This window comes from Pan troglodytes, chromosome 2 (genome assembly GCF_028858775.2).
Source record: "Pan troglodytes isolate AG18354 chromosome 2, NHGRI_mPanTro3-v2.0_pri, whole genome shotgun sequence".
NCBI classification, from domain to species: Eukaryota; Metazoa; Chordata; class Mammalia; order Primates; family Hominidae; genus Pan; species Pan troglodytes.
Window position 1 is genome coordinate 64,592,327 of NC_086015.1, and position 27,000 is coordinate 64,619,326.

Sequence of the window (27,000 nt, forward strand, 5' to 3'; positions counted from 1 at the left end):
TGGCCACTGGCACTGTGGTCATCTAAAACCCAGGCTGCTTTCAGATTCTCTTCTACCACCTCTGTGATGGTTCTTATTCTCCTAGCCCAAGATGGCATTTCAGCCATGCCATTCACTGCCTGGGCAGCAGGATGGAGGCAGGGCAGGCTTCCAATCTTTAATGACATGTTCCAGAAGTTGCACCCATCACTTCTCATTCTCACTTGTCAGAATTTAATTATACAACCCCACCTAGAAACAAGGAGGGTTAGAAATGTAATCCTTCCTCTAGGCAGTTGTGCAGCCTCCCAGAAGAAACAGAGCTGGATTATTCAAGAAAGGTAAGCGTCAGAGGTAGTAGGAGAGTAGCCTGAGTCTGGAGAGAGTGAGCCTCCATGAGATCTTGTCCTCTCTTCTAGCCCCTCATCTAGCAAGATTTACAGTGGGTTCCTGTGCCTGGGATATAGCACTGTCTTGATGGTTATAGCAAAGGTCCCAGTGGCTGTGCCTGGCTTGAAAGAAGTAAACAGCAGCAATAGCAAAGCTTGATCTCAAATTGATGGCACAGACAGGCATAAAGAGAAGCCTGCCCATCGCTGGGTATCCTGAAGACCTTTCTCCAACATCTAGGGGGAAAATGTGGGCTTTCATTCAGTGGGCAGAGCCCACACTTTCATTTTGACTAGGACATACATTCTGAGTATGTAATCTTCTATTGGTTAAACTTAGTTATACTCTCTCACTTTGTACCCTTAACACCACATACAAGACTGCTTCGGATAAGGAATAAGGACAGGAGATACTTTTTTGTCCTCCAACTAGCCTGCAAAAAAGTATTACTGTAGATTGATATTGTATAATATTACAAAGGATAGCACTAGCCCAGGTGACCTGACACTTCTCTATAATAATTTTCTCTGGCACATTAATTTACACTTGCATACATATCACTGAAGAAAGGTATTTGGGGTTTCTATCAGGACAATAACAGGCTTGAAATTAGTGTTGAAAAACATTCACAGCCAGGATTTCACCCCCTGCCCCTGGGTTCTCTATTTTAGCTTTCTACATTGGCAACTTTCAACTTTTGCTGCTCAATGCAAATAATAACTAGCTTAATGATTTAGAAGAAAATATTCTTGGAGTATGTTATAGTCGTATGTTAACTGCAAATGGCTGCCACCTCCAAATAATTGTCTGACACTATGTCTGACTATCTGTTCCTCCATTCTATTGATCTCTCCTATGAACAAAGCAGACAGATATGCAGGTACAGCTCTTTTAGGAACAAACTGCCCTTTCTCCAAGCTGAGATCTTTAGAATTAAGAACTCAGAGCCAGCCAATGTGGAAAAACATTTCTCCCCTGCCACATGCTTAGGTGGGTCAGAAGTCAATCAAATTCTATTTCACAAAAAAAACTAATTCCTATGAGATGGGAGGCTGCATTAATATTTCTAAGACCAAATATTCTCCCTCAAGTAATATAAATTTATAGGTATAACTTTTCCCAATGCTCTATCGACTTCTCATGGTATATGAAAGTAATTAGGCTTCTCTGAAAGCCAGAGTTGCGTTGAGAACTATATTTGAGTAAACACAAAAGAAAAGCATTTTGAGTGTTACTTTTAATGTTTCCAGAAAAGTTAACATCTATAAAAATATTGTTTCCAGTTTTCTGTATAGAAGTCACTGAAGGAGGATGTGTGAAAGTCTGTGGAAACAGTACACTGGCAAACTGCCAGCTGGAATCGCACGGAGCTCTGTTATAACTCAAATCTGGCCAGGCCGCAAGTCAAAGCATGTCCTACGAAATATAGTACACACATACAGTGAACACATCCATTGTAACTCTAGCCCATGGGAAGCTGAACATTCGATGGACAGTGTCCAGACTATATAGAAAAATAGAACACTGACCCACCACCTACAGAAACCAGTCGAGGAAACCACAACTTTTGCAGCCATCGGCCCCAAATGGTTGGTACTTAATCAACAACTGCCAGCTTCCCCAAGTGTTGCCCCCTGCATCCAACACAGGACCAACCAGTGAAAGCTGACTCTGATCACATAGGACATCTGGCTTCTAGGTTAGCCACCTCCAGCTTCCTGTGCCAACAGCCTCAAGTCAGGTCACACCTGAATCCTCCTCCTCCCTTCCCTCTCCTCTCCCCTTCCAACACTATAAAGGGTTTTCTATTCCCCTACTTCCTTTTGAGTCTTCACCAGCCACATGTGATGATGGCTGACACCCTTGTTCTAGAAAGCCCAGAATAGCCTCTGCTTCTTCTCATTTGCATTGCTTTTTCCCCCATACCTGGTTCTCCCTGGGGGCCTTCTATCCTGCCTGGGCCCTCTGCTAGGAGTTCCTTAACTTTTCCCTTCTCCATCCTGCAGCATCTTCATCCTTCCCTGCTTCCAAGGGCTGTATTTCTGTAGATGAACTGTTTCTCCCCTATTTGAGGCCAGTCCTTCCAACTGTATTCTTTTCTCATTATTTCTACTCCTTCTTCCGGGACCTTTTGTTTCCACCTGTTGTATCCCTTGCTGTGTTCCTCATTTGCCACTGGGACAGCACAGAAACAGTCCCAAGGCGTCTACCTGGCCAAGCACAGTGGAGCTACTGTGAGGACAGGATATAAAGAAGCAACAGTCTGGCCTCACCAAGAAAAGGGAGCATTACAGATTGATTCATCTGCATTACATTTCAAGCCAAAGTTGAACAGTCCAGATTTGGATGCAAAGAGAACAGAGAAAAAAGCTAGGAGCCAATAGCAACCAATTCAGGGGTCAGAGTGGCAGGTGTCAAGAAAGTAGGATGGACAAAGGTGAGCCAACGAGGAGAAATTAGGGGAAAGCGAAACATCAGTAGGCAGAAGGCAATTGTACAGGATTAAGCCTGAGGACACAATGTTAGTCTTTTTTTTTTATACTTGGCTCCTGTAAATTGCAGTGAGCCATGTATTAAAGGGAAAGAACATGGAGGATCACCAAGCATTTCTGTCCTAAATATATACATATACATATAAATATGTATATATGTGTGTGTGTATATATATATATATATGGACACACACACATATATATATGTGTGTGTATATATGGACATATATATGTGTATATATATACGCACATACGTATGTGTATATACATGTAGATATGTGTGTGTATATATGTGTGTGTGTATAGTGTGTGTATGTGTGTGTTTTAAGAGACTAGGTGTCACTCCTGTTGCCAGTGCCATCGTGCAGTTATAGCTCACTGAAGCCTCAAACTCCTGGGCTCAAGTTATTCTCCTGCTTCAGCCTCCTAAGTAGCTGTAACTACAGGCATGCACTGCCATGCCTGGCTAATTTTTTTTTAAGAGATGGGGTCTTGCTGTGTTGCCCAGGCTGGTTTTGAACTCCTGGCCTTAAGAGATCCTCCCACAGTGCGGGAATTATAGGTGTGAGCCACCATGCCTGGTCCCATAATATATTTTCCTTTGCAATACAGTCTATAGTTAACATCCAAATCCCATGCAAAGTATAATAAAACACCTCTTACCAACTTCTTCTAGGGCTCAGAAAAACTCTCTTCTCTCCATTTTTGCCTCCCTTCTGATTTCTCCATTATTATTGCTCTATTAATTCTTCTTTCTTACAAATAAAAGTACACTTACCCATTATGAACTTTTAAATAATCAACTTCTTTTTCTCCTGTAATTAACCAAAAAAGTTCTTGGAATAATCTACTAAACACCCAGTCTCTACTATCTCCTCAGTCAAATACAGTGTTGGCTTCTTCCCTCGGCCATTCTTAGAGAATTCCTCTCCAAGGTCATTCGGGCCCAAACCTCATGCCCTTCCTTCAGCACTCACAGGCTGCAGGCTCTCCTGAACCACCTTGAAGTTCTCCAACCTTGGCCTTGCCGACACTGCACTAGCCTTTGGGATCACCCTTTTTCAGCTCAGCTATTTTTCATTCTTTCACTCCTGCCCATCCCTCTTTTATCATCCCTCAGTCTCATCTGCAATGGAAACATGACTTAATCTCCAAAATCCTTTCCAATTGCTATCTCCTTCTGGATCTCCAAAACAGACAAGATTGAGGCTCCCGTTTGCTGTTCTTGGTGTTTGAATCACTCCTGCAGCAATTTCCTACACAGTCTCATAGTAAAGGAATCTGCACCCCTGTATTCTACTTCTCACTGGGACTGTAAGCTCCTTGTGGGTAATGGCTAAATCTCATCCACCTTTATATCTCCAAGTCTAACAATAGTACTAGACACATCTCAGGTAGAGACTCTGGAGTGTGACTGCCTATAGAGAGAGCATGATAATAGTTTCTATCTCATAATACAATGCCTAGCATGCTGGCTCTTACCATCATCATCAAGAGATGAGAGTTAAATTAAATGAACCTAATAATGTGAAGACAGATGTTAGTATTGTTCCCCTGTGCTGTTTCTACTGTATATGATTTCAGATATTTTAGTGAAAAAAATGTGCTTTGAACTATCTAGATGACACCAAAACTGAAATTTATCAGAGACCTCTGGTATTCTGTTTTGTGCAGACATACTGTTTCCCAAATTATTATACACAGCACCATCGCCACCTCATTTCCTGTGCTTATGGACAACGGAGGCTTGCAGAATTAAAGTATGCCTATTTATTCCATAAGAAAATGGGAATAAGTATTAAGATAATGGTTGGGGGAGGAGAAAGTGTACAGAAAATAATTAAGTCAAACTCACACAACATTAACATGGGGGAGAAGAGATTTTTTTCAAAACCCTGCCTCCCTAGAGCCCTAAACCTTTTCATCGATTTCCAACAATAGTGAGAACTTTTGTTATAAAATTGTTTTATAGCAGCTAACAAGCAGTAAATGTTTAATCATTATACATACTTAGGAGAGCAGCATTGTTATTTTATAGATTTTAAAACCAGGGGCTCATATAGATCTAAGAGCTTTCTTCTTGCACCTAGAAAGCTGCAGAACCATACCTTGAACTGTAGTTTTTCAGACTCAGTTCTTACCCGCTGTCATTCATATCCATATCATTCTCCAAAAGACTCATGTAAGAAAATAATCACCATGCAAAGAAACTATCCAGCTCTTCATGAAAAGCTCTAGTTCAGTCTGTAGGAGGACCCAAATGACATTGAAGTCTAAGTCTCAGTCTCTAATGCCAAGGAAATGTCAGGGAATTAAGACCCTCAAGTGTGAACATGGGAGGGTAACTCAGGCTCCTCTTCTAATAAAGTCTAAATGGGAGTTCATCAAACTGTTTAAAAGCCGATCTTATCAACCTAACTAAACCTAATTCTTTTTGCTTTATCTGAAACCCCGTTTTAAAGTTCAAAATGACCAAGCTATGCAATTTGTATGCAGAGAAGCTAAGCAACTGAGAGATATTGAGCCAGGACTCTCTGTCTAGTAAGTTAGAGGAAGAACAACAAAAGTAGATTGCCAGATACAAAGAAATAAGCAACATCAGAGAGATACCAAATAAAAGAATGTTGACAGCTCTTGGCTTCAGGAAAGCCAAGAAGAATCATACATTGAGGAATTGGCATTTGAGCGAAGGAGGTTTAGATCATATTCTTTCATCTTGAAAGTATAAAAAGGTCTGGAAAGATGTATCATCCTAAGCACCCACCATCGAAGTTAGATAGCAGCAATTTAATTCCAGCCTTCATATTGGAGAGCACATAGGCAACTTAATATTCAGAAACAAGATTTGGGGGGACAATTTAAAGAGAGGGCATTTTCCAGATTAATGGATACAGCTGAATAAATGTGTTCTTTGCTTTAAAAATCCCCCAAAATAATTAGCAGGAAAGGTAGCGATCAAGCAAAATGTTGACTATTTTTCAAGCTGTGTTTTCTCTCCTCTCAGAATTATTAATAAACTTACCACATTTTGGTTAAAATATTTGCTCACAAGGAGTATTAATTTTCCTAAAATGAATAGGGTTATAATATTTTAAAATGTATTTCACCAACAGAAATTAATTTGTGTTGAGTTTTTGAGGATAGATAATTCCACTGGGCAACAAAAATCACTTAATCTTCCACGTTGTTGCAAGAGCAAAGAAAAGCAACTGCATTTTAAAAGTTTAATTAGAAGTAAAAGCAAGTTTATATAATGATATACCACACTGCTAGCAAGTAATAAAGATAAACATCCTCGCATATTATCAGCACCAAAAAACAGTCAAATTTCGCTTTGCTTACAGATTGCAGAAACTTCTATAGTATGAAATGCCTTTTTCAGATACCGCTTCTGAGTTTGGTGGATTTTTTTTCCCAAGAACTTGTGGTCAGGATAATTTGAGGGATTACAGTGTAAACAGTGACATTCCCTTGTATTTGACAGAAGTTTGTGCAATTCAGACATGACTGTGTTTGCTTTTAGCAAACATACTGTTCACATTTTGAGAAAAACTGCTGATGCAGTCTGATGAAAGTGTTCTAGCAATGCCAAATCACTGACAGATGTGCTGTCTGCCAAGGGATTTCCCTAGGAATGTTCTAATTTTCTTCTATCTGTTTAGAGAAAGTTCGTTTAAAATCTGTTAAAATGTATTAATGTGCAGTGTTCCATTGTATCTTGCTGTGGGCATACTAGCAAAAGAAAAGTTACAGGAAGATTGTTACTGGGGTGCCTACCAAAAACTTGATCCCGCCAGATCAGAAACCTGCCCAATCCTCCATCTTACAGAAGGGAGAGCTCATATACTCTGTAATAACTTGCATTGTCTATCATTTTATTGTGTTAGAACACAAAGGGGCTCACTATTTTTCCAAACTCATTTAAAAATATACCTGCTGTTGAAACTGCAGTCTAGAGAGATTAGGTGATATATCCACAGTCACACAGTCAATTGGCCAGTGACAAACAATGTGGTCACCTGCAAATATCAATAGAATTAAGAAAACAAAAGGTAGTTCTTACCAGTGAGTTTTGCATGAAGGATGTGAGGCTCAAAGATAAGATACTTTGAGTACGGATCTAAAATTTTTATTTGTTACCAAATAAATGTTTTCTATATTTCCTAAGGTGACTATTATGTCGGAGTCAAATATCAGAAACATCATCACAGTTATAAACTTAACCATTGTGGGGAAGATTAACATGGCTTTCATTAGTGAATTAAAATTGACTTCTGCATGTTGGTACAACAGTAAGACAATATCACAACTGTACTCCCAAGGAAGTAAAATGCTTAATTCTTCTGTTAAAAAGGACAAGTTAAAAAAAAAAAAGGAATGCAATACTACCAGAAGTCCGAATGGTACCAGCACATACACACTGTCCCACATCAATGAGAATGCTCACCTACTGCCTGAGAAGTATAATAATAAACAGCTATCGTTCTTGCCCATCTAAACTCCCTTTCTTTAGGGCAGGAGTTCTTGACCTCAGCATTATTGACATTTTAGACCACATAATTCTTTGCTGTGAAGAGCTGTCTGTGTACTCTAAGATATTTATGGCCACTACTTACTAGATGCCAGCAGCATCTCCTTCCCAGTAGTGACAACCAAAAATGTACCCAGATGTCGCTAAATGTGTTCAGATGGGGAAAGGGGAGATATAAAATCACTCCCTTTTGAGAAACACAACTTTAAGGAAGCAGCCACTTCCTCACTGTACTGGTAGGGCTGCCATTCACATCATATGCCCAGAAGGCACTTAGAGCTCAGTAATCTCATGGCCATGGCCTTCCCAATATCCACAGATCCATCCTGCTAAAGGCACCAATGACCAGCTCTTCTCTGGGACTTGTTCTTTAATTCCATATCCTACACAACACTCTCCCAAACCTCTTTTTTCCATAAGTTATTCAAAGTTGGGTCTGCTACTTACAAACAAGGAAGCCTACTTGATTAAAAAAAAATAATAAGCAGCAAAAATAATTGTTTTCATTTGTGTCAGTAAGAAAAAAATAGTGCATCTGTCATAAACTAATAGTAGAGTAAAGCAGGATTACAGAATCACACTCCCCACCTCCACCCTGCAAGAAACTAATTTTTAAAAGTAAGAAAATGACAAGGATTTTAAAAAGCTAATACCTTACCCAACACCTATAAAACCAATAAAGTGGTATGAGCTTTGCTATACATTTTGAAAGCATAAGAAAAGAAAACAAAGATTCTGATAAGTCAGCCCCACCAACTCACCCTAATCCAACCCTACACACACCCAGAAGCGGTACTAATCAAAGAAGGTAAGTAGACAGATTTCTGAAGTTTCTCAAAACTACCCTAAATATGAAAAGGTATGGACTGACGGAAGGGGAGTGATGAGGCAAACCCAGACAAATTCGAGAAAAACAACTTTGTTATAGAAGCTCCTACATGTCATTTTAAGACCTTATCAGGACTACAGTACATATTATAGATGTTCTTTTTATGAGAAGATGCCCCCTCTGGGCAGACCAAATTAGAAAAATGCATCCCTCTCATGAGCGGATGCAACAGCCCTGCACCAAGCATGCTTTTTTGGAGGCAGAGCACAGACTGGAATTGAGCTCCCCTTCCGGGCCCCTCAGCTATGTTTCTCCATTCAAGGACAACCTGCACACAGCAGCAGTTCACAGCAGCCCTGCCAGCAGAGGCTGGAAGGGTCCCCAGAGTTTGTTGACTTCCACAGCAATGTGCCAAGTGACAGAACCTTTGAAAGCCCAAAGACTGCAACAGTGCTGGTTGAGGAATGGGCCCAGGGACAGAATATTAATAGGATCTCGGAAGATACAGCAGGGATCAGGTCGCCCAGTGTGGGCTGCACTCTGCTTCCCCACAGCCTTCTCCACCCTCACCCTCCACATTTCCTACCGCAGTGGCTTCCTAATGTCAGCATGTTTCAGAGCTGCCTGAAAGCCTTGTGATAAAACAGGTTACTGGGCCACATCTCCAGAGTTTCTGATTCAATGTGTATGAGGTGAGGCCCACAGATTCCCCCTGTTAAATGATGTTGCTGGTCTGAAGACCACATTCTGAAAATCAGTCATCTTTAGAAAAGTATGTAAAAAGCAGCAGCTAGCCCTCAAACCATAGCTCAGAATAGGGAAGACAAACTAGTGTCAAGGAACTTGAAATCAAGGAAGATGAAGATCAACTCACACCAGTTAAGAAAAACAACAACAATAACAAAAACATAAAACACCCATCTTAATAGTGAGCAGGATAAAAATAAAAGGCATGACTACCATGCAAACTTACTACCTGAATGAGGAGAGGGTGGGGAATGGCAGAAAGAAAATAACAGAATGCAAAAGACAGATGCAGAACTCAGCTGGAAGAAAATGTAACCGAAATTAAACAACAGTTTCCCCATGAGAGTTTTATAATATTAAGGAAACTAAAAAGAATCTTCAATAACAGCTCAAAATTGAGAAGATAAAACACAAACAAGGTTTTGAAAAGGAAATTCCAGAGTTAAGGAAGTACTCTGAATATATTACATACCAATAAAAACTTAATAAATTCATTAGAAACAGAAATAGAAAAAGTCAAAGCTGAAAACTAAATTACCATGATGGAGAAACTCAAAATAATTTCACTGAATACCTGAGAAAAAGGCAAGGAACTTGTTCAAGCAAACAAAGCAAGCACTAATTTGGAAGACAGATAGAGTAAGCCAAGAAAATAATCATCAGTGTCCCTGAAACACTGGACCATAAAAAGAAAAATTCTCAGTTTTCACACAAAACATTTATCTAAAGTGAAGAAAGAACTGAATCCATGGGTGGAAATGATACAGTATCTTGAGAAAAATTTAACAATCAGCATTGTCATCCTAATTAAGCTATTACACATCAAGGATAAAACTAGAGCTGTTCAAGCATCTAAGAAGAAAGCAAGTCAATTACAATAGGGAAAATAAAATCAGCCTGGCCTCACACTTTCTACAGCAACAGCCAATCTCGGAAAACCATGGAGCAATGTCTAAACTTCAGAGAAAAAGAAAAGGTGACCCAAGAATGTCCTATCAGCCAAGTTGTTATTCAAGTATAAAGGTAATAGGTAGATCTCTTCAAAAGTGAAAAATCTCAGAGAATATAACCTTCATGAAACTTTCTTGGAAAGAAAAAAAATTGCTTGATGATGAAAGGTACACAGCTAAGAGATAAATAAAAAGAAACAATCCTGGCATCTAGAAACCATGGTAAAAAGACTACCAGAGCTGGATCCAAATATAAATACAACCAGAACTAAACAAATGGGAGAATGACATTTGCAAAACAGAATGAGGATGTTATGAGCCTGTGCAATGGACTGAATACTTATGTCTTCTCCAAATTCATATGTTGAAATCCTAACTTCCAAGGTGACAGTATTAGGCAGTGGAAGCCATGAGGGCTCCATTCTCATGACTGGGATTAGTGCCTGTATAAAAAAGACCTCAGAGAGCTAGCTAATAGCCCCTTGCACTAGGTGAGAAAATAGCAAGAAAGTACCATCTACTAATGAGAAAGCAAGCCTTTGCCAGACACCAAATCTGCCGGTACCTTGATCTTAGACTTCCCAGTCTCTATAACTGCAAGAAATATATTTCTGTTGTTTATGAGCTACCCAGTTTATGGTATTTTGCTACAGCAGCCCAAACAGACTAGGACAGCCTGTCAGGGTAAAAATAATATGAGCAACATAGTTTGAAGGTAGTAAGAGAGGTAGCTGGAAAGAAATTAGAAATCAATCATGTAATCTCTCCTAGTGAATAACATCTAAAATTGGTGTAGTTAAAAACTCATAAAAACTCCAACTTTTGAATGTTTTTATATTTTTTCTTAACCTTTAGAAAAGTCTTTAGGAACAAATAGCTTTAATGGTGAAAAAATACATAGCTGAAGCTCAACAATTCCTTGGATTTCACTTTCAGTTTATTTTTCTTCTGTTAAATTCAGGTAAAATTAAATTTAACATCTTTATTGATAAAGCAGATATATTATGATCTCTGAATTATTCTCATCCTTACAATGTTAATTCTTATTATCTATCCATTTTACTGTCTTCCTATCTGTACATGTGTATTAAGAGATGTTTAGAATGATGCTCTTCAACTGTTCAGAGGGTATTTCTCGGTGGTGGGATTTAGGGTATTGTGTTGCTTTCTTCTGTATAATTTTGTATATTGCCTACATTTTTTAATGATGAGCATAAGTCACTTGTAAAAATATACAATCACCACTCTTAAAATGAATACATGAAATATAACACCACTTTTCTGACACAGTGAGTATAAATGAGTTTCTTTTAATGAGCAACATCATAAAGTGCCTCTCTGGGTAAGGCATCATTGTGAATATCCACCCTCATTGCAAAGTACACTAGAAGTGAATGATACGTAAGAATGAGTAGAATGTATCCAAGGCAATAACACTATAAGGCTCTGTTTCATTTTTGTAAATAGATCTCTGGCTTAGGCTCCTTTAATTAGCAGTACCTAATATTTCCTGAGCATTTGCTATGTGCCAGGCTGCATGCCACCATACTTTATAGGTATTTTGTTATTTAATTCTCACAGTAACTATAAGGTAATAATAATAATGGTGACGAAGAGACTAAGAACAGCTCAGAGTTGTTGAGTGTCTACTATGTACTAGGCACTGCTCCAAGTGCTTTTCAGGCAATAACATTCTTCAGTAGGAAGTACTTGTAGCAATGGGAGTACATTGTGCAGCAGAAGAGAAGGCTATCAAGGCCAGCTTTTAAAAATACAAGGATTTACATTTAGTACAGTGAGAGAAAGTGCACAGGTGAGTCTGGCCTTGTGTAGAGAGAAAACATAAACAGAAAATAACTGGCAGAACCACGGAATTAATTAAATACTTTTGACCACAAAAGTGAGGGGAATCAAGGGTAGAGCAGGACTCTGACCAAGAAGATATAAAGGCCTTGGTCAACTTCTGGTTGCCGCGGAAATGGGATTTCAACCATTATAATGAGATCAAATCATTTGCTAATAAAGAAATCAGTAATTAGAGTTGGGTCCACCCACAGAGCTCACCTCCGTCTTGGGATAAGATCTAGGAAGAGCCAGAGATGCATTTTTGCCACAGATAAAATCCCAAAAGGAAAGGTTTTAAGTATGAAAGGGTCAGGCTGAAATAACATACTCAAGAATATTGCTCTTCTGAGTGTTGCTTCTGCTTCCAGCTCTGACCAGGTCACTGCAGATAAAAAATTATGTCATTTCTTATAGCTCTATTCCACTCATCAGCTTCCCTTCTATGCAGGAAGGAGCATGAAATGGGAACAAAACGAGGTTCCCACTCTTGGTGTCCTAAGTGATCAGCCACAGGAAGAAAAAGATCTCTGCTCATTTTCCCTCTCACTTACTATTGCCCAGGAATCTTGGATCTCTTCAGAATACTGGGCAAACTGAGAGACAGCAAGTTCATTTAATCCTCCAAACAACCCTATGGATTCCATTCTGTTATCATTATCCCCATTTCACAGATTTCACAATGGACAGGGAGGAGCAGCATTGAAGGGATCAGTAACCTGCCCAAGGTCCATTTTAACACAAGAGCTTTCTGACTTCATTCAGACCCCCTCTCTGTGATTGTGATTTCTCTCATGTCTAAACCATTCACATTTTTAAAAATTAGGATTTCTATGCTTAAGTATGTAGCTTTGTTCACAACTAAGTTGAGGATTCTATACTCAAACACACACAGAGAGAGAGAGAGAGAGAGAGAGAGAGAGATGCAGTTGATTTTCCCCAATACTAATGTCCATGAACTGAAAGCTTAGGCAATAACTTAGTATAGCCACAGCTTTGGTTTGGTTCAGTTCTAGGGTACTGCTTTGCAAATTAAAGGTGTAATCCCTTAAAATCACTGCAATAAAAGTGATTTGAAATCATACTATTTGCAGTCATAATAGAAACAAATGCCTACTTAACTACTCATGGCTCAGCTCTGGTGAGAACAAATCAATAGAGTAAAATGCTTTTAGCTTTCCAGAGAAAGGTTCCACCTGACAAATACCAAGAGATCAAATATTCACTCTGCTTAGGACAAAGAAGTGTACGGATTAGGGCATATTTGAGAAGTCAGTTTGAGAAGGCACCAGTTTAGAACAGAACCCTGAAAGACCTCTACCATTTATTTATATTTCAATGTATTCATTCCATTTCTTCCTATGTCTTTTCATTCATTTGTTTATCTCCTTGGTCCGTGTGCTGCAGGCTAAAACTACAGCAATTAAACACAAGGTCCTTGCATCCAGGAGTTCTTCTCAATCCAGTAATGGAAACAACTAACATCATATACTATTTCGCTTTATATTCTGCTAGAGGTACGGACAGGAGGTGCTGTGGGAACACAGCTAATGGGGCACCTGGTTCTTGCCTATGAGAGTTTTGAGAAGGATACCTGAAGTAGGGTTTAGAAACTGACCATCACAGGGGATGGGAGAGGAGGAAAGATAAAGTTATAAGGAATTCTCAAACTTTGAACATGTGAATGTCCTATATGTATCTGTAAATAGTATATAAAAACACTATAGTATTTGACTGCTCTGTCACAGATGAAAACCTTCAAAGAGAAGCTGATCATAGACACAATTATAGAAACCAGGGGATGTTATCTCGCCCAAGTCTGCCTGACTACTTTTAAGGATGCTAAATTCCTAATTTCTCAAGGATGACATTCTTCTTGCCCCAGAGTGTGCTAGAGCCAGAGGGACCAACTCTTTCTCCCTAACTTCCTACCCAACAAAGAATCCTCCTCTACAATATTCCTAATGGATGTTTACTATAGCAAACATCACTTGTTCAGTTTTGGTTCCTCAGTCCCTATTCCCTCATTGTAATAGCATTTTTTTTTTTTTTTTTTTTTTTTTTTTTTTTTTGAGATGGAGTCTCGTTCTGTCACCCAGGCTGGAGTGCAGTGGCGCAATCTTAGCTCACTGCAACCTCTGCCTCCCGGATTCAAGTGATTCTCATGCCTCAGCCTCCCAAGTAGCTGGGACTACAGGTGCCCACTGCCATGCCCAGGTAATTTTTTGTGTTTTAGTAGAGACGGGGTTTCACCATGTTACCCAGGCTGGTCTCAAACTCCTGAGTTCAGGCAATCTGCCCGCCTCAGCCTCCCAAAGTGCTGGGATTACAGGCGTGAGTCACCGAGCCCAGCCTGTGATAGCATCTTGATTCACTTTTAGGGACTTTTCTCCTATTATAAGCCACCATTAGGATAGTGAATTGGGTGCCTTTTCATTCCACTCCAGAATCTGAGGTCCTGGAGACTTCTGGTATATTTTCTGCTGTAATGGAGAAAGGATGAGAGTGTGTCCTAAGCTCAGTTAATTGGACCTTCCCTTCCAGGGCTCTGAATCCTAAGAAGAGTGACATGCCACTCACTCACTCATTGCTGTAGTGGCTTCTTAATAGCCAAGTAGACTCCATCTTGATACTTTCCTGTTTCTAAGCCTAGTCCCTCCTGCCCGCATCTTGATTCTGTTAATTCCCCGATATCCTTCTATTTATAACAAATTCCTTTTCTACTTATGTTAGCCTCAGTCTTTGTTACCTGCTTCCACTGGAACTCTGATTCTGCTTGAATCCTTCCATTAATGGGAATATTACTGCATTGAAAGGCTGCTCATTCCATTGCTGGACCTCTATATTTGTTTCAAAAGTTGTTAATTCAAGCTAAAGCAGGGTTCTCTATTACTAGTGTCTGTCATCAGGAATTAGAAAGAATAAATTTTAGTCCCTCTTCCATATGGCAGTCACTATAGTATCCAAGGAAGGGCAAATAATCATTGATAACCACACCACTAAAGCCCTTCTCCCAGCTGAAAACCACCAGTGTTTTTATAAATCTTCTAGAATAATATAAATTTTCAGACACCACAGAAATAGAAGCTTTGAATTGCCGATGAGCAGCTTAATCATTTTCAGATGGTCTCAGGGAACTAAACAGTCACTTCCTCAGTGGGCCTCTTTGGAAGAGGGCACTTTCATGTTTATTACTTGCAAGGGTTGGCAAATGGTAGAATTCTTTTTTAGGATGATAAGGATTTATATTTCTATCTAGTCTGCCACCAATTAAAAGTATATTATCTTCCCTACTGAAGTTGGGGTAATTGGTGGTTATTTTCAGAGCAACTCATCAGGGTGAGACAGATTCTTTCTGATTGAGGTAGCAGAGGTGTTGAACATTCATTGTGTACTGAGTTCACGTTTCTAGTATCACAATTTCCCACACCACATGCCTGATAGATGTGTTTTCAACATTTGCAAACAATTCCAAGTCATTTCTCCCTTCAATTATTCCCTCTTCTCTTTCTGACATCCTAACAAGGTTTTCATTTTGTACTAATTTCACTAATTTAGGAAAACATTTGTCTGCAATACATACATATACATATATACACACATATACATATATACACACATATAGACATATATGTATATATATTCATATTCTTGAGAAGTAGGCCAGAAACTTGGCATGCTGTGAAAATCAGAGGGGAAATAAAAAGGATGAATGGAGAATAGTGTCTATTCCCTTTGACACTTCTTACCTAATACTCAAGCCCCTTACTTGCTGCAACTCAAGTTTTCTCCTCCCTGCTCCCACTTGCCTTATATCTTCTCTCAATGAGTGAGGATTAAGGGCAGGTACTTCTCCCATTCCAGAGAAGCAGCAGCTCCATCTGGAGCACTCTGCCTCTTTCTGATGGAGCCCTCAGGGGTGTACACTGTAATGTCCATCTTCCCTCGCCTGCCCACGCAGAGGACAAGACTCTCATTCTCACCCTCTTTCTTTCCCTATCTAATTTTCTCTCCTTTCTCTCTCTCTTTCCTCTTCATTTCTAGTGGCCACCAGCTCTGAAGATAACATCCCAGCCTGAGTAGGCCTGAGCCAATTATTCTAGACCAGAATCAGCGAGGGTAAACACACACACTCCCATTCTCTAGCTGTTTCCTCAGGTGCTATGGGTGTTCCAGACTGTTCTCCCCTTCCACTGCTCAGATGATATATGACACTCAGTTACAACTGAAGAGAAATGGATCAACTGCTCTAGATCCAGGCCCCTGAAGCTACTTTAATATGTACGTAAGTGTTCGCCAGAGGTTCAGTCCAGCTCTCTGGGGTGCTACATGGGTGCAGAAGGTCCAAAGACCCAGCTAATAACAAAAGTTGACTTAGCTTTTATTTAGCCTCCTTTATTTTTTTTCCCCCAGGAAAAAAAGGAGTTGGGTCAAACAGGAACTGGGCCCAATATCATTACAACAATACTGCAAGGTGTCCCTTCATCCCAATGCCACAATCTAGACTTTGTTTTTAGGAATATATTTTAGGAATAATAAATACAAAAGAAAAAATAAATCCTAAATTATGAACATCCTTATTTGGTTTTGCAAGTCAGTCAAAGTCATGTAAAGAGAGAGACCTAGGCATTATCAGGAAATAACTATCTTGAACTAGTCTGTAACAATTTCTTCTCATTGAGTATTTTTGTGTTTCCCTTCTCTTCATAATAGGTAACATGATTTCCTATTTAAAACAGTGGCAGAGTTTCCCTTAAAAACAAATTTATGTTTTAAAAGTGAGTTGATTCAAATAAATATTAAATATGTTAATGCATATGCTGGTCACGCACGATTGGGAAAAAAAAAAAAAAGTATATAAATGTCCTGGAGACTTCTGGTAGATTTTCTGCTGTTCCTACTCTGAATGGACATGGATCATTTTCATGCCACTTTGGGGATTGATGCATGACTCCTGGTGCTTCCAAACTGCCTCAAAAGAAAATAGCATTCCACCTGACAGGTGCATGAACTCAAGTCTTTCTCATGTATGGGAGGCATAAGTATGTCCATCCAACAAATCTGCCAGCATTGCCTTTATTCTGGTACTGTCTAAGGCTGCCTATTCCCTTCTGCACAGAGTTCAGCCTTTTGCTTCCTTTTTTTTTCTTTTTTTTTCTTTTTTTTTTGAGACTGAGTCTAGCTGTGTCGCCCAGGCTGGAGTGCAGTGGCGCCATCTCAGCTCACTGCAATCTCCGCCTCTCGGGTTCAAGTGATTCTCCTGCCTCAGCCTCCTGAGTAGCTGGGATTACAGGTGTGTGCCACCGCACCCAGCTAAATTTTTTTGTATTTTTAGTACAGATGGGGTTTAACCATGTTGGTTAGACTGGTCTTAAACTCCTGACCTTGTGATCCACCCGCCTCGGCCTCCCACAGTGCTGGGATTACAGGCATGACCCACCGCGCCCGGCCCTTAGCCTTTTGCTTCTTATGGAAAAGCATTCTTCATTGTTTCATCCACTAGGCTTAGGCAAGTACCACCCTAACTCTCAAATAGCATTTCCATCTGGGCAACCTTCTTCACGTTGTCTTTGTTCCTGGAATGTGCCTCAAAGGTCTGATTTCTTAGGTGCCAAGCAGAGTAAAACTTCTAATCTTCCTTGTATCAATCCTGAGTTCTTGCTATCTCAACAATATACTGCATACCCAAAGCACATGCATAAAATAAAGTTTATTACAACAAGATTTTGTTTGCAGAAGGAAGATTAGACTGATTGAATACATTGTTCTACACTGATTTTAATTGGTGCTATAATCTGATCTGTCTCTAACCAGCTAATCGGTATTTAATTGGTTGCTTTAATTTTATTACAAAGCAGCTAGAATGCAGCTGTAGCTAGAGACCACACAGTAAATAAACTACATTATTATTATATTTATGCATATGAGTTTTATTCTGCTTGTGTCAAAATTATACTCACTTCCACTCCCCTCCTAATTTGTTTGTATTAAACCATTATTGTACACTTGCATAGTGGGAAGAGTTAAAAAATGTCTTTTTATTGCCAAGTGTAAGTTATGTGATAAGTTTCCAGATGTACCCACCTTCATTTGCCAAACAATCTTCTGATTCGTTTAAATATTTATACAGTGCTTCAATTACTGACATTGTTTCTATTAATTAATGATATTAGGGTTTAATTCTACAGAATACAGAAATAGAAACAGAACAAATTCATGCATAAAAAAGAATCTGATATGATCACCCTGAATGTAGTTTCATGCTAGAGTTTCTACGCAATTCCCCAGAGAATGAAGCATCCCAGCATTAATAAAACTCTAAGTGTTTTAGGGGCTTTGAACATGGGTGCGATAGGTTCCAAAGCCCTATGTAAGTATTTGAACAACTTGACCTTATTTCAGCTTCTTGAGAGAACTATTAGGGACAGTCACAGAATCAACATGAAAAATTATTAAGTACCCACATACTGCCTGCCTGAAAGGACTCAGACAACTACAGCAAACTTTGAAAAAATATTAATAATATCAAAACACCTTGCGGCTGCTCTTTTAGATCGCTACACATTTTTAAGAGGTAATTTACTCGAAGCTCTCTTTTGCTCTTTCCTGTCATTTCAGCTGTGCAAGAACACAATGCTCTCACCCTACGCCAGTCTGGAGAGCTTTGCTTTTCTCTTGGGAGGAGGCATGGTGCAATGATGAGAAGAAGGGCTTAGCAGCAGGCCGACCCTGGCTCCAGTCCCAGCTTTTACATACTCCCTGAATGACATCAGGCCATGTACTCTTAAGCCTCAATTTCCTCATCTGTAAAATAGGAGTCATCACAGCTACTCTGATATTAGTGTGAGGATTAAATGAGACAACACCATAAGGCTCTAGCCAAGGGGTCCAGCTGTTCCTTTGGCTACTGTGATCTCAGGCTCATTTAGCCCAGTAATTGTGGCTCATCTCATAGTTGTCTTCTCATCCTGCTGAGATTCATTTATTTAACAAATGTTTATTGGGTACTGATGGGGGTGCCAAGCATGGGCTAGAAACCTGGAACACAACACTGAAGGTCCAGTTTGCAACACAAAGTCCAGTTGGTCCAATGAGAAAGAGGATTAGATTTGCCTTTTAACAAAACATTCCTACGTAGATGTTTATGGTAAAGCCAATATCAAGCCAAGTATCACAGAAATATATGGCAGGACATTAATGCCTAGTGTTCCATTATAGGAACGCTAAGCATGTGGGAGTTATTCATAACCTACAGCTCAAGGTCATCACCAAGGTCTGATTTTTCACTCATGCAAAAATTCAAAAAACTGAAACCTCTGGCATAAACGGGTTAAGGAAGGGAAGGCCCCTTAGTCCAAGCCTTTCCTTATAAAGGTAAGGAAAGAAACCATTGTTCCTCATCAGCATCAGAGCAATACCTGTTGTTTACATAGTATTTTGCCCTCTGTGATGATTTTTATGTAGTGTAAGACAAGGACTTTCTAACGTTCGGCTCTATACTAGACCAGGTCCAAAAATCTACCTGAGTATCACTACCTCTGTCACTGAACTACTGTGACTCAATAACAGGATAAGATGGCTAACAAAAGATGCCCTCGTAGGAGGAACTATCCAGTAGTTTGATTTCATACTTGTCCTAAACTTTTAAACTTGTTCTACCCACATGTCACAGATATGGAGGTTAGTGAAAACTACCTGTGTGTGTACAGAGTAGCTGGGAGGACATTTTGGCTCTGTTCTAGGCAGTCATGTAGGGCCCCCTTACTTTGCTCCTGCAGAGGGTCCTGATACTGTCACTGTTCTGCTCAGCTTCAAAACTCTCAGCAGGATGTCCCATTCCTCACCTAGCCCTCACCTGCTCTACCTAATGATGCTCAATCACTGAACTGGCCCAGAAATAATACCTGCCTATCCTGACTTCTTACCCAAACCTGGGGCTACCTCCCTGACTGGCATCCTAGGGGGGCTCTCCATGGCCTTTAGTGAAGTGGTCAAAGAGAAGGGTCAACTCTTTATACAAAAGAAAAATGAGTCATGAGCTAACTGTGAAACTCTCAATAAGTCACATATTCTCTGATCTCCATTTCCCAAATCACACAAATTGAGAGCCATCTAAATTGCCTTCCAACTCTGAGACTCTATGGATATACATACATGAATCATCATAGCAAATATTTATCTATTATAGAAGCTAAAGGAATCTTCTCACTTTCTCCAATTAGTACCAACTAGATTACTCCACAAAAGATACTTGACCTTGTTAAAACAAAAAGCAAAACAAAAATACTCTTTTACACTATTATCAGGAAATCTATGCCTGGCTTTAGGAGCAGAGTATAAATATTTGGTTATTGGATACTTTTCAATTTTGGGGAAAAGGTATATCTATTGCTTAAAAACATTTGTGCCCTTCTTATAGCCAGGTCACCCATTCCAAGGCTGAAGAAAATAAATTGAAGTGGTGGTAAAAGTTAGTTAGATTTCAGAATCTTTAAAAGAAGGGATATCATTCATCTCTGGCTAGATAACTCTGTAAAAGATCTATCTGTAAGAACAGAAAATGCTCTTATAAGAACTTTGAGACTAGATAAACAAATGCATGCCACACAGACCACCACTCCCATCTCCTCAGGCTGTGGCAGACATTATTAATCAATAACAGAATCCTTCCCACTATGTCTATACACAGCCTTCAAATGGCTCTCAATGCAGTATCTCAGGTAACTGCCAGCAACGAATCATATTTGGCATGAATGATAAAAGGTATTTGGAATCCCTGGCTTTATGACTTTGACTCTGTTACCCTGACTGCCATTTAGAGGATTAACAGCCAAGAATGTCACAGTGTCATTATTTAAATAAAATAGAAAGGGATCTTTCCTGCAGGAACATGCCTCTGAATATTAGTAGGGGATTTCAAGCTTGAAACTCTCCAGAAGTTTCTTTTTCATCACTCTAATGCTTGACTTTTTCTTCCTCTGCCCCCTCCTTCCTTATGAACTCTCAAGGTTACTTACAGGTCAGAAGGGTCTTCAGGTTGAGTTCTGGCCAAAATTTGTAGCATTTCCAAGTCTCACTTCACTGAATGAGTACAACCCTGAGACCTGTCTGGGAACATGGAGTGAGACAGAAACTAAGAGAACCACCACTGCTGAGGCAGGGAGGGATGGCCTGGTGATACACAGGAAAGGTAAGTGTGGCAGTGCAGTGACAGATGGGCTGGGGAGTAAGGTAGACAAAGGGATCTAAAGAGTGGAGTCCAAAAGCACAATGATACAAAGTGAGTGAAGCTCAGGGTTTAGCAAGTTAACATGAAAACCCTAGCTCCTGAATGAAGAGTACCTTTTGCATGGAGCCTGGATTATCTTTTCTGCTTATATCTTTCTTTTCTCCTCCCTCCAGCCCTTCCCTCCTTCCTATATGCTCCATTTTCAACTCCCTTTATATTCCTTCATCCTTCTCTCCCTACTTCCTTTTCTTTAACTTCCATTTCTTTCTTTTTCTGTCATTCCTACATTTCCCTTTTTCTCTCATTCTCCCTTGTCTAAGCTTTAGACAACCCTGCTCACTAGCTCCTTGGTCTTTAAGAGCTTATAAGGGCTAAGGGGCTACTAGTAGCTTCTCCCCATGTAACATATCACACAGGTATCTTGGAGGGACAAAGTGAGGCTTGAGACTCCTGGATGCTACACAGCAGAGGTAAGGGCTCAGCTACCCAAGAGAAGAAATCAGTGAAGTAGGAAGCAGAGGTGAAAAGAGTATATCAGCTCAACAGGATCAACAAAGTCCAGGAACACTGTCAAAATAAGCTTGGCAGAAAATCAACAGAGCAGAGAACAGCATGAAACATGAAGTGATACAGGTTGTGGGTGGGTGGAGAAAGAGAAATACAAGGCAAGCAAAGTGGCAGCATTAATAAGCAGCCATGACTGGACACAGACCTGAAGATGGATATTAGGAAGTAGGTGCCCCTGAGAATGAGAATAAAAACCAAAGTGATGAACTGTGCCTTTGTAACACCTGACACAAAAGAAAAGAGGTATGCCAGTTAAATGGCAGCACCATGTACAGAAATGAGTAGATATTTCCTGGTTTTGCTTAATATCGCTCTGGAAGCACAGAATTCATGTTCTAAGACTTAAGAATAACCTAAATCAGCCCAGTGTGGTGGCTCACACCTATAATCCCAGCACTTTGGAGGTGGATGGATGACCTGAGGTCAGGGGTTTGAGACCAGCCTGGCCAACATGGCAAAACTCCATCTCTAATAAAAATACACAAACTATCTGGGCATGGTGGCAGATGCCTCTAATCCCAACTACTCAGAAGCCTAAGTCAGGAGAATCGCTTGAACCCAGGAGGCAGAGGTTGCAGTGAGACGAGATGGATCACGTCACTGCACTCCAGCCTGGACAACAAGAACAAAACACCTCAAAAAATATTAAATAAATAAATAAATAACCTAAGTCTATTTGGGTGCCAAAAAATGTGTATTCTATTTGGACATAACAGTGGATTGACAGCATAGAAATGATTTATTAAACCCATCCTACTGGACCTGAAGGTGAACCCCATCGTAACAGGGTGCCTGGTAGAGTCATTCTTAACTAGCCATCGATTTGTAAAAAATTGTAAAAGTTTTTTTTGTTTGTTTTTTGTTTTTTTTTGTTTTTTGAGATGGAGTCCTGCTCTGTCACCAGGCTGGAGTGCAGTGGCATGATCTCGGCTCACTACAACCTCTGCCTCCCAGGTTCGAGCAATTCTCCTACCTCAGTCTCCCGGGTAGCTGGGACTACAGGCGCCCACCACCACGCCCGGCTAATTTTTGTACTATTAGTAGAGACAGGGTTTCACCACGTTGGCCAGAATGGTCTCGATCTCTTGACCTCGTGATCTGCCTGCCTTGGCCTCCCGAAGTGCTGGGATTACAGTAAAAATTTCTTATATCAAATGACCGTTCTTGAATTGTTACCTTGGATTAACAGGGAGCAAATATTGGCATTTCCACACAGCAATCTACTATCTGGGGATAATCTAGCTTTCCTGGAGGGATGGAAACAAAGTGCATAATAGTTGTTTACCAATCATATAATATCAGACACCAATAATTTGTCATTCACTCTAGTGTTCTACAATCATTAAAGGAGCTATTCAACTGCTCTCAGACATACCAGCTATGATCATGTAGGAAATGTGATTCCGTGGGCTGAATGTACCAACTCTTCACTAACATCTCAATACTCTAGACTGAAGTTAATGACCAGTGCAAGCCACCAGAGTATTACAGTAAAAGAACAGCAGTAAAAAGGTCTTAATAAATCAGAAATTTAAATTGGCTATTCATTTTAGTTACAGCCATTCGTCAGAGCAAAGTGACGGTCCAATTCACCTATGCAGTAACTTACATTGATCATAACAGTATTTTAAGTAATATCATCAATTTATTAAGCAAATATTTGAGTAATACCTACTATGTGCACGACCCTCTGCCAGATGCTGAAAGATATATTCAGACATAAAAGAAACAATCTTAAGCTTTAAGAAACTTGTAATCCAGTAGGAGAAAAAGACATTTTGTAGAAGTCTTATTCAAATAAAATATGATTACATAAGATAAGGCTCCATCTAAGCTCTCTGCATTGCAAAGCTGATGGCAAGAACTACATTTCCCAGAATACTCTTCCCTGAATGGTTCGAGTGAAGTTTACCAATAAGAATAGAGTGAGATGTGGAAGAAAAAGAGATAAAGAAACTGTTCTTTGGAAGTCAGACAAATGTGCACAAATGAAGTCTTCCTCATTGCTGTACATTGAGAGATGTCCCTGCTTTCCTTATCGAAACTCTGATCTGTCTATGAGTTATTAACACCCTTTTCAGTAATATCACTTGTCATTAGGTCACAATTCTTGGGACTCCAATTGTCTAGGTTCTTCTATTCCACATGCTTTGTTTCTGTGCATGTTGAGTCCAACATGTGTGTATATTTTATGTAGTGTCACCTGTTTGTATATCCACAAGACCTATTTACACAACACCTGTTACAAAAACTCACCCCAGATGTTTTCTTGTTTATTCAGTTTAATTTATTATACAAATCTTCACATTTGAAAATATAAGCAAAAGTGATTCTAAGCCACTACAGGAAATTCACAAAAGCAACACCTGGTGTCAACATATTTCATCACATTTTAATGATTATGATGTGCACAGGTGTGCTGAAAGTTTCTCCTCCATACTCTGATTCTTTTTTAAAATTTTTTTAATTATACAAGTAATACACTTCTAGAACTAATAAGCAATCATAGCAAGCCTGTGGGACAAAAGTTAATATACAAAGTCAATTATCTTCTTATTGCTAGCAATGAACAATTGGGACTTGAAATTAAAAACACAATACCATTTACATTAATGCCAAAAATTTAAATACTTAGGTATAAATCAAACATGTGAAATATCTATATAAGGAAAACTATAAAACTTTGCTGAAAGATATACAAAAGATCTAAGAAAAAGGAAAGCTATCCACATACGCAGACAGGAAGTCTCAATATTGTCAAGATATCCGTTCTTCTCAACTTGACCTATAGATTCAATGCAACCTCAGTTTTAAAAATCCCAAGCCAAAGTAAAAGCCATCTACGGCACACAGCATTCCGAAAGGTTTGGGCTGCCTGACTATTATGGCACCAAGAAATCTCTGGTATATGAGAACTTTCACTTTAATTCAAGATGTTGGATGACCTGATTTTCAGCAGAAATGCTCTTCAAATCAGTTTCACTTAAGCTTTTTGGTGTGAAGTGAAACGATGCAGACAATGAGCCTTTGGAGAATGAGGAACCACTGAATAACTTACTATGGAAGTGGATACTGACATGGCAAAGAAACGACAGCCTGGAGTTTTTAATAGAATGTTCCCAATGAGCAGGACCTGAAGATGTTTCTTCGTTCCAAAGGAGTTAGCAAAGAAGTGATTGTTAGCATCATATCAAAATAACTACAAGCTATAACACACACTCTTGAACGTCTTTCAAAACAATGGGATCTATGAAGGATTATGATATCAGATCTTGATACTGTAAATATTTTGGGCCATTCTCCTGAATGCTTTCTTTTGTCCCATGAAAACCTAAACTTTGGGATTCTATGAGTTCCTCTACTTAGCTGGATTTACCTGTAAATGCCTTTGTTGATTGTTGACCAATGTCCCTTGTACTTTTTCCAATAGTCTCGATCTGAATAAACAGATGCTTAAAGTTTTGCAGGAAGTATATTTTTCATTGGGTCACAATGATCCCACAGATTTTGTAAGAAAGATGATTTTTTAAAACCCTTTCATCTTAATTCAGAGCACCAAGCAGGTAAAAGCTACCAGTGAATTTTTACAGGCAAGTTTCAATTTGAACAGTAGAGAATTGCTATTTCTAATATGTGGTCCAGGAGCCAAAATCCTAGACCTTTCCAATGACTATGCCAAAACAAACTACACAAATATCAAACAGAAGCTGTTTTCTCTCTGAGGTACTGAAGAAGAGGTACAAAAGCTTGCCTTAAATTATCCAGACGTGGGAAAAAAAAGTTATCCAGATGCGATCTTTTGGCAGAGAAAAAGTTTAGTGAGAAAAATATTTTAGCTTGGTGCAAAAGTAACTATGGTTTTTGCCCAAAAATCATAGTTACTTTTGCACCAATCTAATGGATTGTCTCATAGAAGAATAAATTAGCCTTTTGTGAAAGTAATTTGTGATAACTGAAAAATCCTTGGGTTCTGGATTCAAGCATAAGTACTTTATAAAGTCAAATCAAAGAATTAGCAAATGCTGGCTGTAATTTGAGGACATCAAGAATCACTCTTCTACTCTGGAGTTAAAAAAAAAAAAGATACAAAGTAAATTTAAAAAGTTAAGCAGAACACTGGGGAATTTTTGAAAGCCAGTCATATAATGTAGTGGTATCTTTTCATTTTGAATTTGGGCCTTTCAAAAAGGAGGGGTATGATTTCTTAACCACAGATATATATATGTAATGATTCTTTGGCTATTTTGTTTTACAGGTTTATGAAAACTCATGGTTGATATGCTCAGGTGTAGTCCTCCTAGCTACCTATTTTCCAGTTTGAATTACTCCAACGTACCATTATTTGATACAGGCTGTGCTGCTGTAGAGATGGTAGTGCCATGGTGGTTTGCTACACAGATCATCCCATCACCTAGGTATTAAGCCCAGCATCCATTAGTTACTCTTCCTTATGCTCTCCCTCCCCGCAGCACCCCTCCAACAGGCCCCAGTGTGTGTTGTTCCCTCCATGTGTTGACGTGTTCTCATTATTCAGCTCCCTGTTGTAAGTGAGAACATGTGGTGCTTGGTTTTCCGTTCCTGCGTTAATTTGCTGAGGGCAAAACCTGATTACTTTGAAAACAAGTTCTACTGTGGCAGGCAGAATCATGGCCACACCTAAAGATGTCAACGTTTTAATTTGAAGAAGCTGCGAATATGTTATGCAAAAAGATTTTGCAAATGTGATTAAGTTGAAATTTGATTAAGTTAAGGGCCTTGAGATGACCTTGAATCATCTGAGTGGACCTAATATAATGCTAAGGGTCCTTAAAAGTGGAAGGAGGAGGCAAAAGAGGTCAGAATGATGCTGTATAAGACAGACTTGACCACTTTGAAGGAGGTGAAAAGGAAGCTTTGAAGAAGGAAGGGACCATAAGCCAAAGAATGCAGGGGGCCACATAGAAAACTGAAAAGCCAATGAAACAGAATCTCCCCTAAAGGCCCCAAAAAGGAATGCAGTACGGCTGGTACCTTTTCAGCCCAGTGGGCCCAGTATCATACTTCTGTCCTACAGAACCACAGGATGATAAATTTGTGTTGTTTGAAGCCACTGAGTCTGATAATTTGTTACAGCAGCAAAGATTAACATAGCAACTAAGTAGATGATTTGTTGCATTATAGATGGTCACAAAATACAATCCTTTAGTATCATGTATTTTTTCCTCTTACAAGAGTAATTACATTTAAAAAAGCTATCTACCATTCTAGAATCACTGTCATTGTTTATAATAAAGTCCTTTAAATGTGCGCATAAAAAACTAAATGTGAATAAAATGTAAATAAAGGAATATTTTTGCCTAATAAATACAAAGAAAATGAAAATCCCAGCAACCTGTTTTGTGGATATTAACAAACTGATTCTAAAGTGTACATGGAAAAGCAAAAGATCCAGAATATGCAAGACA

At 39.3% G+C, this 27,000-nt stretch overlaps 1 protein-coding gene and 1 pseudogene across 18 annotated transcripts in view; one reads left to right on the forward strand and one right to left on the reverse strand.

The window, feature by feature from the left end:
• The window catches only part of FHIT (fragile histidine triad diadenosine triphosphatase), a 1,502,083-nt gene that overhangs the window by 846,170 nt on the left and 628,913 nt on the right, over window positions 1-27,000 (reverse strand). For 9 of the 18 annotated variants that reach the window (XR_001713011.2, XM_024355232.2, XM_016940097.3 and 6 more), the window contains exon 1: window positions 6,204-6,381. The exons of the other annotated variants lie outside the window; for them this stretch is intronic. Coding sequence is in view for 8 of the 9 variants with exons in the window: in XM_024355232.2 (XP_024211000.1) it covers window positions 6,204-6,366 (163 nt within the window). In the remaining variant the exon portion in view is untranslated. Of the gene's footprint in view, window positions 1-6,203; window positions 6,382-27,000 lie in introns of those variants that run through there. 18 annotated transcript variants of the gene reach the window in all.
• On the forward strand, window positions 8,424-25,664 carry LOC104005606 (transcription termination factor 1, mitochondrial-like; annotated as a pseudogene).